This window comes from Enhydra lutris, unplaced genomic scaffold (assembly GCF_002288905.1).
Source record: "Enhydra lutris kenyoni isolate GAN:26980312 unplaced genomic scaffold, ASM228890v2 scaffoldscaffold12, whole genome shotgun sequence".
NCBI lineage: Eukaryota > Metazoa > Chordata > Mammalia > Carnivora > Mustelidae > Enhydra > Enhydra lutris.
In genome coordinates this window covers 22,300,904-22,313,978 of record NW_019154096.1, presented here as the reverse complement: position 1 = coordinate 22,313,978, position 13,075 = coordinate 22,300,904, and the positions used below count along the sequence as shown (strand labels likewise).

Below are 13,075 nucleotides of genomic sequence, written 5' to 3'. Positions count from 1 at the left end.
TTTGACAATGTACAGTATCCTTTCTTTTTTTTTTTTTTTTTTAAAAGATTTTATTTCTTTGACAGAGAGAGATCACAAGTAGACAGAGAGGCAGGCAGAGAGAGAGGGAGGGAAGCAGGCTCCCTGCTGAGCAGAGAGCCCGATGCGGGACTCGATCCCAGGACCCTGAGACCATGACCTGAGCCGAAGGCAGCGGCTTAACCCACTGAGCCACCCAGGCGCCCCTACAGTATCCTTTCTTAATCAAAACTCTTCACAGTGTAGGGATAAAGGGTACATACCTTAATATTATCAAAGCCATCTATGGGAAACCTACAGCAAAAATCATTCTCAATGGGGAAAAACTGAGAGCTTTTCCCCTAAAGTCAGGAACACGGCAGGGATGTTCACTATCACCATTGCTATTCAACATAGTACTAGAAGTCCTAGCCTTGCAATCAAATAACAAAAAGAAATAAAAGGCACCTGAATCAGCAAAGAAGATATCAAACTCTCATTCTTTGTAGATGATACGATACTTTATGTAGAAAATCCAAAAGACTCCACTCCAAAACAGCTAGAACCCATACATGAATTCAGTAAAGTGTCAGGATATAACATCAATGCATAGAAATCAGTTGCATTTCTATACACCAACAGCAAGACAGAAGGAAGAGAAATTAAGGAGCTGATCCCTTTTATAATTGCACCCAAAATCACAAGATACCTAGGAATAAATCTAACCAAAGAGACAAAGAATCTGTACTCAGAAAACTATAGAATACTCATGAAAGAAATTGAGGAAGACACAAAGAAATGGAAAAATGTTCCATCCTCTTGGATTGGAAGAATAAATATTATGAAAATGCCTATGCCACCTAGAGCAATCTCTACTCATTTAATGCAATGCCTATTAAAATACCATTGACTTTTTCTGAAAAGATGGAACAAACAATCCTAAAATTTATATGGAACCAGAAAAGACCCCAAATAGCCAGAGGAATGTTGAAAAAGAAAACCAAAGCTGGCAGCATCACAATTCCAGACTTCAGGCTCTATTACAAAGCTCCAGGCATCAAGACAGTATGGTGCTGGCACAAAAATAAACACATAGGTCAATGGAACAGAATAGAGAGCCCAGAAATGGATCATCAACTCTATGGTCAACTAATTTTCAACAAAGGTGGAAAGCATGTCCAATGGAAAAAAGAAAGTCTCTTCAACAAATGGTGTTGGGAAAATTGGACAGCCACATGCAGAAAAATGAAACCGGACCATTTCTTTATACCACACACAAAAATAGACTCAAAATGGATGAAAGACCTCAGTGTGAGACAGGAAGCCATCAAAATCCTTGTGGAGAACACAGGCAGCAACCTCTTTGACTTCAGCTGCAACAACTTCTTCCTAGAAACATCGCCAAAGGCAAGGGAGGCAAGGGCAAAAATGAACTATTGTGACATCATCAAGATCAAAAACTTTTGCACAGCAAAGGGAACAGTCAACAAAACCAAAAGTCAATGGACAGAATGGGAGAAGATATTTGCCAATGACATATCAGGTAAAGGGCTAGTATCCAAAATCTATAAAGAACTTATCAAAATCAACACCCAGAGAACAAATAATCCAGTCAAGAAATGGGCAGATGCCATGAATAGACATTTCTGCAAAGAAGACATCCACATGGCCAACAGACACATGAAAAAGTGCTTAATATCATTCGGTGTCAGGGAAATACAAATCAAAACCACAGCGTGATACCACCTCACACCAGCCAGAATGGCTAACAAGTAAGAAAACGACAAGTGTTAGCCAGGATGTGGAGAACGGGGAATACTCCTACACTGGGAATACAAACTGGTGCAGCCACTCTGGAAAACAGTATGGATGTTCCTCAAAATGTTGAAAATAGAGTTACCCTTGGACCCTGCAACTGCACTACTGGGTATGTACCCTAAAGATATAGATGAGTGATCTGAAGGGGCACATACACCTGAATGTTTATAGCAGCAATGTCCACAGTAGCCAAGATGGAAAGAGCCTAGATGTCCATCAATAGACGAATGGGTAAAGAAGATGTGGTATATATACACAATGGAATATTATGCAGCTATCAAAAAACTGAAATCTGGCCATTTGCAATGATGTGGATGGAACTGGAGGGTATTATGCTAAGCAAAATAAGTCAATCAGGGAAAGACAATTATCATATGATCTCACTGATATGAGGAATTTGAGAAACAAGAGAGAGGATCATACAGGAAGGGAGGAAGAAAATGACACAAAACAAAACCAGAGAGGGAGACAAGGCATAAGAGACTCTTAATCTCAGGAAACAAATTGAGGGTTGCTGGAGTAGAGGGGTGTGGGAGGGATGGGGTGGCTGGGTGATGGACATTGGGGAGGGTATGTCCTATGATGAGCACTGTGAATTGTCTAAGACTGATGAATCACAGACCTGTAACCCTGAAACAAATAATGCATTTTTTCTTAATTAAAAAAACAAAAAAAAAACAGACCTGTCAGAAAGCAGAAGAAGGGCAAATACTCTGATTTTCAAAAGAGATAAAAAGGTGCCCTCTAAAATTATACTGGACATCTAGGTACCAAACTATGGGAAAACTGAAGAATTAAAATGTAAGTAAATGGCAGTAATTACTAGCATTCGGCATGGATTCTCCAGGAGTGAGTTATGTCAAACTAGATTTTTTTAAGTTGAATTCTTAAGTAAGAAGGAAAGGGTGTCTTTATTGCAGTAACACATTAAAAAAATCCTAACTTATTTTTGATAAGATGAAAAAGTAGATTATTTCACAGTGATTAATAACTGGATGAAAAAGTCGTATCTACAGTGTTTATTATTTGATCATCAGGTACCTGAAAAGAGATTTCTTTTGGTATCAAAATCAGTTTTCAGGCCTGGCTCTCATTGTTTGGTGATTTAACTGGAGACTATAGACTTCATACTGAATGATTAATGGGTGAATAGAAAACTGGGAGGAGGTGTTAACATGTTGCATTCTCTAAGACTAATTTTTGACTGGTGGGAACAAAGGGCTAGATTCTGTAGGATGAAATGTTAGGAGGAAAAAAATTAAATTCTGCATTTAGGGGCAAAGAAATATTAATTGTCCAAATATATGATGGGGAGATTGCAGTAATCCTTGTAAAAAAAAATTGGACAATTTAGTTCAAAAGTGAATACAGAGAGATTAATTAGGTAAGTCTGATGACTCTGACATCAAATTTAATAATCTAAAAGGAGAATAAACTGTTGCCTTACAGACTGTTACAAAGTTTATTTTTTTTTAAACTAAGTATTTCATATTAGGAACTTTTCTGTAGGAACCATATTATAGATGATTAGATTTCTAAGCCATTCCATAAGAATATGTCAACTTATGTAGAAGAATTATAGCTTTACTAAGAGGTGTCTGACTTCATAATTTGGGGACAGGATCATGTGTTTTAGTAGGGAGAAGTAGGTGGAAAAGTTTTCTCTTCAATGTTTGTGAGGGAGTGGCTACCCCAAGGCAAATTTTGGAAATGGGTGAAATTTTCCATTGACCTCTGTGTGCATCTCTCTGATCAAACATTCTTCTACTGCCAGGATATGACTAGAATACAATGTGGTTTGTGCTATGATAGTGACATATATGGGTGTCAGAGGAGAGTAATGAGCTAGTTCATATGAATGTATGATTGAATATGTGTACCCCATGACCTTGGAGTTAGCTGCATTTAGAAATGAGATGCTTGTTAAATAAAATGAATTTAACATTGATATGAATTCAGTTGCAAGCAGGGAATATAATGGAATAAAGGAACTTCAGGTATTGTGGATAAGGTTATATGGGGAGAAGGGAATGATCCACAAGGGTGCATTTGCTCCGGCTTAAGGACTCTTCCTGGAGACACCTATTACTTCTGTCAAGTGTTTGTTTTCTTACCTTTGGATCTGAAAATTGGGATTTTACTCTAGTCTTTTTGTCTTCAAACCTGACCTTTTTCACTTTATAAAGTAGTCTCAATTGGAGAGAAGTAAAAAAGTGGCAGATTTCTATTCAACATAAGGAAGAACTTTATAAAAGTAACCCCAGTGGTGCCTGGGTGGCTCAGTCAGTTAAGCATCTGCTTTAGGCTCAGATCATGATCCCAGGATCTTGGGATGGAACTCAACACCAGGCTCCCTGCTTGATGGAGGTCTGCTTGTCCTTTTCCCTCTGCCCCCACCTTCCTCTCCTACGTGCTGTCTTCCCTCCTTGTGCTCTTTCCCTAGCCATTGTGCACTCCCTCTCTCTCAAATCATCATCATCATCATCATCATCATCTCAGAATCTAATGGTATAGTGAGTATCTCATCATTTTTATTAATCTAAATCCAATACATTGTTGAAATGAAGGATGTTATAGGAGTTATTTTTGAATTGTTTGAGAACTACTCCCTAGCTCATTAGATTTTATGGATTATAAAATGCAAATATCCTGGATTATAGTACCCACAACCTAGTAGGATTTTTATTTTGGATTCACATAGTGGTATTGCTCTAAGAATTTGGCAACAATTTATTAGACTTTGACCTTGCTTTAACTTATTTTTTTTAAGATTTTATTTATTTATTTGACAGACAGAAATCACAAGTAGGCAGAGAGGCAGGCAGAGAGAGAGGGGGAAGCAGGCTCCCTGCTGAGCAGAGAGCCCGATGCGGGGCTCGATCCCAGGACCCTGAAACCATGACCTGAGCTGAAGGCAGAGGCTTTAACCCATTGAGCCACCCAGGTGCCCCACCTTGCTTTAATTTATTTTGCAAAATTCTGCAATTTTCTGCCTATTACAGCCATGATTCTCTAATCAATCAAGATTACTGAACAGGACAGATACAAAAGATCCAAAAGATTTTTATAAGAAACAGCATTTATTCAAAGAAGAATAATTATATGTAGCCAAGGTTCTTCAAGGACTTGTTGGTATATTATTTTATAATTTTGCAATGAAAAAAAATGAACTTCTCAACAACTTTCTTTACTTAATGTGCATTAAAGACATTATCACAGATTTAGAAGATAATTTGGCTGAATTAGGTTTGTCTTTTATCTCTTTGTTGAAAGACATTCTTCTAGTGGGATTATATATGATGTGGATAATTTTTATTCTTAATTTTTTATTTTCCTTGTGGGAAAATTTTCTATATTCCTTGCTTCCAATTTCTGGTGCCCAATGTAGCTTTGAAAATCTGTTGTGAATGGATTTTTGTGAAAGGACATGGTTTTTTAAATTTTGTTTTATTTCTTTTCAGCATAACAGAATTCATTGTTTTTGCACCACACCCAGTGCTCCATGCAATACGTGCCCTCCTTAATACCCACCACCTGGCTCCCCCAACCTTTCACCCCCCGCCCCTTCAAAACCCTCTGATTGGGGCGCCTGGGTGGCTCAGTGGGTTAAAGCCTCTGCCTTTGGCTCAGGTCATGATCTCAGGGTCCTGGGATGGAGCCCCACATTGGGTTCTCTGCTCAGTGGGGAGCCTGCTTCCTCCTCTCTCTTTCTCTCTGCCTGCCTCTCTGCTTACTTGTGATCTCTCTCTGTCAAATAAATAAATAAAATCTTTAAAAAAAAAACCCCTCAGATTGTTTTTCAGAGTCCATAGTCTCTCATGGTTCACCTCCCCTTCCAATTTCCCTCAACTCCCATCTCCTCTCCATTTCCCTATGTCTTCCATGTTATTTGTTATGCTCCACAAATAAATGAAACCATATGATATTTGACTCTGTCTGCTTGACTTATTTCACTCACCATAATCTCTTCCAGTCCTGTTCATGTTGCTACAAAAGTTGGGTATTCATCCTTTCTGATAGAGGCATAATACTCCATAGTGTATATGAACCACATCTTATCCATTCGTCCTTTGAAGGGCATCTTGGTTCTTTCCACAGTTTGGTGACCATGGCACTACTGGGTATTTACCCCAAAGATACAGATGTAGTGAAAAGAAAGGACATGTTTTTAAAGGCTGTGAAAGTTCACTTAGATCTTACTTTAGTTCACAATAGTGTCCTCTACTTTTTGTAGATAAAAAAGAACAAAGCAAAGTCAGTAATCTTGACTTGAATTATATGTAGGATAGTTCCTGTCATGAGAGAGGTAACAAATAAACTCCTTTGTGAGTACTCATTTACTAGAACCCTATGGTTATGGAGACTGAAGGACATACTTTATTGTACTTTATATTGGCTCCAGGCTATGCAGAAGGGTCATCATGGGAATATCCTATTTCTCAATTTATATTTGCTTCTGTTAGAGGGAATCAAAGTATGGGTGGAATGATTGGAAAAAGTGAAAACCAAAACCAGAATCAAGCTAAACCAAAACAAAACATTTCAGTCCTAGAAATGCATTTGAGAGAAACCATTTGGCAATAGTGGTGGAACCTTTCTTAAAACATCATCTGTATTTCAGATGAATAGCTGAGAAAGAGATCATGTTTCTACTTTTAGAAAGGAAATAAAACCAGTGAAAAGGGAAGAAAAACAAGGTAGTATATGCCTACATCATATGGCTTTGTATCTTTATTATGTATATTTTTTATTTTTTTAAGAATATATTTATTTACTTATTTGTGAGAGAGAGAGAGAGAGAGAGAGAGAGAGAGAACACAAGCAGGCAGAGGTGGAGAGAGAAGCGGGCTCCCCACCAAGCAAGGAGCCCGATTTGGGACTCAATCCCAGGAGCCTGGGACCATGCCATGATCTGAAGGCAGTGGCCCAACCAACTGAGCCACACAGGCATCCCTATAAATATATATATTTTAAACCCATGATTTTTTAAATTAAGTTTTTAATTTTAATTCCAGTATAGTTAACATACAGTGTTATATTAGTTTCAGGTGTGCAATACAGTGATTCAAGAATTCTATACATTGCTTAGTGCTCATCACATTAAGTGTACTCTTAATCCCCTTCACCTGTTTCACCCATCCTCCCGCCCATCTTCCTTCTGATATGCTTTATTTTAAATGAGTACCCTTCGTTAAAGTTATTATTATTTTTTCAATGGGAACATTTTTTACTTGAAGCATATTTCAGAATGCTTCATATATTTTTATATCATAGAATTACAGTAATTTATTTATACTTTCATTTGAAAAGAAATTCAAGCAATATTTTTTCACTTGATATAATTTGAATAATATTTTTTTTTTCCAAAGCAAAAATGTGTTTTGAAAAGGAATTGTAGGCACTTTGAGTGGCGTGTGGTAGAGTTAAGGATAGACTGAAAACAGGACAACACGGTAGTCTGAAAGGGGGCATAGAGGCCCTGAACAGGCTGTTTGGTTGGGTGTAGAAATGTGCTACATTTCAGAAGGTATACTCTGTCTCTGAATTCAACAATGTTGGTGGGTTTTTTTTTGAAAGATTTTATTTATTTATTTGACACACAGAGAGAGAAATTACAAGTAGTCAGAGAGGCAGGCAGAGAGAGAGGGGGAAGCAGGCTTTCCGATGAGCAGAGAGCCGGATGTGCGACTTGATCCCAGAACCCTGAGATCATGACCTGAGCTGAAGGCAGAGGCTTAACCCACTGAGCCACCCAGGCGCCCTGTTGGTGGGTTTTATATAAAATTCTCAAGATTTATAGTACAGTTGACCCTTGAACAACACATGGATTCAGGGCACTGATACTCCCTCTCCCTTAAAAATTGGCTTATAACTTTTATAGTATTTGCCTCTGTTTAAAAAAAAAATTATGGGGTCACCTGGGTTTCTCAGTCAGTTAAGCATCCAACTCTTGATTTCAGCTCAGGTCATGATCTCAGGGTCGTGAGATAGAGCTCCACATTTGGTACTGCACTGGGCATGGAGCCTGCTTAAGATTCTCTCTCTCTCTCTCTCCCTCTGAGCTCCCCCCCCAACTCTCTCTCTCAAAACACAAAAGCAAATAATAAAATATAAATAAATAAAAATTATGTTATTAATCTAAGAATTATAGTTCATCAGCATAAGAGTTAATTTTAGTTACAGTATGGTTTTAAGTGTATGTCTTTCTCCGCATGTGTATCAGGTGTACAGTGTGGAAAGGCCTTGGTAAAGCACTGACCTTTTCACTTAAACATACACGTGAAGACCTTGATTATCTTTGGAATACGTACAGTAACACACTTATGGATCTAAGGAAGGATTTGCTAGAGTAGTAAGAGGTTGATGACCAAAGAGATTCAGATTTTATGGAACTAGGCCAATGGGCGTTGACAAAGTCTAGGAGGGGAATGGGAAAAGACCCTCAGGGGAATCAACTGGGAGGGAGCATGGGCCCTACCCTGAGACTCTGATATCCCTTGGAGTTGGAGGCAGGAGTATAGAAAAAAGAACAATTCTATCTCCTAGAATCACTGGGATGGAAAGGAGTGTTGAAGGGATTGATTCTGGATAAGAGAAACACTTTGAAAATATGTACTCATTCTTTCCTTCCTCCCTTCCCTTTTCCCACATATGTACTTGTGATAAAGTTTAATTTATAAATTAGGCACATTAAGAGGTTAATAATAATAACAACTAATGAAACAATTATAACAATATACTGTAATAAAAGTTTTGTGATATGGTCTCTCTCTTCTTCAGAATATCTTATTGTACTCAGTCTTCATTTTGTGTGATGGTAAACTGCCTATCAGTTGAGATGAAGTGAGGTGAATGACCTAGGCATTGTGATGTAGCCTTAGGCTTCTATTTATTTTCTGATGATATGTCAGAAGGAGAATCATCTGTTTCTAGAGTGGATCACGATTGACTATAGGTAACTGAAGCCACAAAATGCAAAACTCTAGAAAAGGGGGTACTACTGTAATACTTCCTAATTATTTTTGTTTTAGTTTTCATGGGTTCCAGGGGAAGTATCTGGATATTTTCTGGGGGTGGACTCTTATGTTCTCTTGCCTACAAATAGAGAACAAAATGGGTAAAATCTAAGTGGGAAGGTTTTTGCCTTGATAGTAACACATGTTTCTGTGGACTATAAATTTATTATTTTTTTAACAGACTAAGTTACATATAGGTGATACCTGTTTCTTACTGCTTATCTCTGTGGGCCTTTGATAAATACTTAATTGTGAATAAGTTAATACAAATTTAATAATAAGTTTAAGTAATAAATTTAAGTAATAAGTTAATACAAATTAATACAAATGGAGATTTGGGTAATAGTTTTTATGGCCAACTTGTTAATTTGAATATGTAATAATAAATATGCCACATGTGGTCATTTGAGATATTTGTGTATTCTTATGCAAAAAAATCACTGGTTTTAAAATTAATGTTAATGCATTAAAGATGGCTTGTCATTTTTTCTTTTATTGTCTTGCCCAAATATCAATCTCTTCTCTCCTTTTATAATAACTGCCAATTTAGTTTATTTTCTGTATAGGAAAGTAAATTGTCCCCTAATTTCTTTTTCAATCAAAACTCTCAAACAGTCCCCCAAACAAATAGAGATGTATAGCATCTTCCAAAGTCCTACTTGCCTCCTCATATGAGTCATTATTAACAAGAACAAGCAAAATATGAATGTTGGCTGTATCAGTGCTATGATTTCTTGGAAGTTAGAGGACTTGCATGCCATAAGATATTTTGCATCATCAACTTGGCCATTCATTTTTACTTAAAAATCCTGAACAAATGCAAACCCACCTTGGGTTATTATTTTAGTCATGAACATACCAACATAGATTAATTTGTTAGAGGATTTAAGTCCAGACCGCATGACCAGAGAACAGATAGGGAAGGAATTGTTTATTTCTCTGTTAGTGGGTTTGTCACCGTGGTCCTCTGAGGGCTACAGCCAATATCAGGAAGAGATGCTGCATACAGATCTCATGCACTCTATGATTTTCACTAGTGCTTCCCTTTAGAAGGTATTTTTCTTTACTAATAAATATCTTTTCGTTTTTGTGCACAGGCAGCATGTCAGCTGAAACACCAGTCACACTGAATATTGATCCTCAGGATCTGCAGGTCCAAACATTTACTGTAGAGAAGCTACTGGAGCCACTCATAATCCAGGTATGAAGACCATGGAAATAACAATATGTAACTTCAGAAGAACTAAAAAATGGGAAAAGTAGATCATGAACCAAGGAAAGATTTGATTTTTGTAGAGGGAATATGGCATCTAAAATTGCTTTTAAAAAATACCGTTAAGGGCGCCTGGGTGGCTCAGTGGGTTAAAGCCTCTGCCTTCGGCTCAGGTCATGATCCCAGAGTCCTGGGATCAAGCCCCGAATCGGGCTCCCTGCTTGGCGGGGGGCCTGCTTCCCCCTACCCCCTGCCTGCCCCTCTGCCTAAGTGTGATCTCTGTCTGTCAAATAAATAAATAAAATCTTAAAAAAAAAATCTTTAAAAAAATACCGTTAAAATCAAAAAGTATATATATATTTAGTAATAATAATACATTTTGGAAAGTCCCCCCCATTCTCTTTTGAAAGCAATAGCTGTGGGATGCCTGGGTGACTCAGTCAGTTCAGTGTCCAACTCTTGATTTTGGCTTAGGTCATGATCATGGGGTTGTGAGATTGAATCCTTTGGGGGTCTGAGCTCAGCATGGAGTCTTCTTGTCTCTCTCCGTATCCCTGCTTGTGTGCACACGCTCTCTCTCTCAAATAAATAAAATCTTAAAAAAATAAAAGCAACAGCCATAAAAATATTTACATATAGCTTTCAAAGTAACTTTATATAAAATCTCTTGTTTTATAGTCATGAAAACTGAGTGAGGCAGGCAGCATGGTTAAAACCACCCTTATTATATAGATGAGGGGATTGAGCCTAGAGAATTTCTGTGACTTGTCCCAAGGTACATGGGGCTCATTTGTCAAATAGGAAATTATTTTTAGAATAATAAAATGTGTGAGAAAAGCAGCTATTTAAGAAATTGTATGATAAAGTCTTTCATAAAGTCAGTAATTCTTTCACAATATACATCATGATTCCTTGGCTTATTATATAAGCCCAGATTTTATTTATTGGAGTTCTTAAAGCAGAGCATGAAAAAACTTATACTATGCTGTAGATTTAATTTTTTTGTCCTTACCCCAAAATTTATGAGGGAAATTCCCTTAGGCTTATCATACATTGTGCCTCCTACAACACATTATCCCTTTTCTTTTCTTTTTTTTTTTTTATTTAAGTATAATTAACATACAGTGTTATATTAGTTTTAGGTATACATGGATTCAACAATTCTGTATATTTCTCAGTGCTCGAGATAAGTGTACTCTTAATTCCCTTTATCTGTTTAACCCATCCCTCCCATGTTCCCTTTGGCAACCACCAGTTTGTACTCTGAATTTATGTCTTTTTTTGGTGCGTGTGTTTGTTCATTCATTTGTTTTGTTTCTTAAGTTCCACATTTAAGTGAAATCATATGGTACTTGTCTTTCTCTGACTGACATGTTTCACTTAGTGTTAAACCCTCTAGGGCCACCCATGTTGTTGCAAATGGCAGGACTTCATTCTTTTTTAATGGCTGAATAATATTGCATCGTATATGTATACCACCTCTTCTTTATTCATACATCTGATGATGGACACTTGGGCCATTTCCACAACTTGGCTAATGCAGATAATGCTGCAATAAATATGGGAGTGTATATATATTTTTAATTACTGCTTTTGTATTTTTTGGGTAAATATCTAGTAGTGGAATTATTGGATCATATGGTAGTCCTATTTTTAATTTTTTGAGGAACTTCCATACTGTTTTCCAGTGGCTGCACCAGTTTACATTCCTACCACCAGTGCATGAGGATTCTTTTTCTCTATATCCTTGCTAACACTTGTTTTTTGTGTTTTTGATTTTAGCCATTCTGACCAGTGTGAAGTGGTATTCCATTGTGGTTTTGATTTGTATTTCTCTGATGCTGAGTGATGTTGAGCACTTTTTTAATGTATCACCAAGGTTTTTGGTGAAATTTTTAAATGAATTCTCACAAGTCATTTAAGATTTTGTTCCTATGCAGTTACCAGGTATGAATAGGAAAATGGTCTTTACTTTGGTGACAGGTCATAAAAGCTAGTACACTTATGTGACTTCTTATTTGTTCTGTAACAGTAGAACATTAGAGTTGGTCACTTAAGACTTGCTAATCAGGAAATCCTCCAAGATGGTGGAGGAGTAGGGGATCCTAGTTTTGTGTGGTTCCTGGAAATCAGTTAGATAGTTATCAAATTATTCTGTAAACCTACAAAATCAACCAGAGATCTGAGAAAAGAATGCTACAATTCTACAAATAGAAAAGCAACCACTTTTTGCAAGATAGGAGGTGAGGAGACATGAATCCGAAGCAATACATTGGAAGATAAACCTTTAGGAGAGGGAGCCTCTGTAAGCTGGGTACCAGAAAGTGTTATAAGCAGCAGAGCACAAAATTGGAACTTTTAGAAGTTTACCTGAAAGGTGCTCAGGAAGTGAAGCAGGCGGAATCCCAGGTGGGACAGCTTGGTCTCAGGAATCCCAGGCTCACAGATAGAATGAGGGTGCCGAGTGCAGCAGAGTTCCCAGGCATTGGAGTGGGGAAGCCAGTTGCAAACAGTGAGACCAGACTCTGGCTTACTGCTTGGTGTTGCCATAAATTGAGAACCACTGCCTAGTTGGTCTAATGCTCTCTGAGCAAGGGTGCAGCAAGAGACAGAACCACAGAGAGATCCTCTTCCCTACCCTGGAAGGAGCTGGGGAGCATGAGCGCCACAGAGTCCATAAAGTTTGGAGATTTGAATTAGGGTAGAGTGCCTGAGATAAAAATGCTTGGTTACAGGCTGGGTAAACATAGAGTGTGGATGGAAACTGAGGAGACAAGTGTAAGTGACCACTTTTCTGTGAGGGTGCACTGAAGAGTGGGGACATGAACTTTTAGCTCCTGGGCTAGAGATGGGGGGACAGACAGTTATTTTCACCACCCCCACCAGCTCTGGAGCCCACTTACATTGAGCCTGGCCCCTCAAGGGAGTTGTAGTTCCAGTGGGGCAAAGACACCCAAGAATCAGTCAAAAGGCCTCTCCCCCAAAAGACCAGCAGGAACTTCTGGCAAATACCAAGTTTACTAATGTTACA

General features: G+C 37.9%; 1 protein-coding gene across 1 annotated transcript in view; it reads left to right on the top strand.

Moving 5' to 3' along the window:
- LOC111144805 (catenin alpha 3) overlaps positions 1-13,075 on the top strand; it is a 1,765,227-nt gene that overhangs the window by 22,966 nt on the left and 1,729,186 nt on the right. Inside the window, exon 2 of the mRNA XM_022499291.1 lies at positions 9,929-10,032. Coding sequence (XP_022354999.1) covers positions 9,934-10,032 — 99 coding nt within the window. The 5' untranslated portion in view covers positions 9,929-9,933. The remainder of the gene's footprint in view (positions 1-9,928; positions 10,033-13,075) is intronic.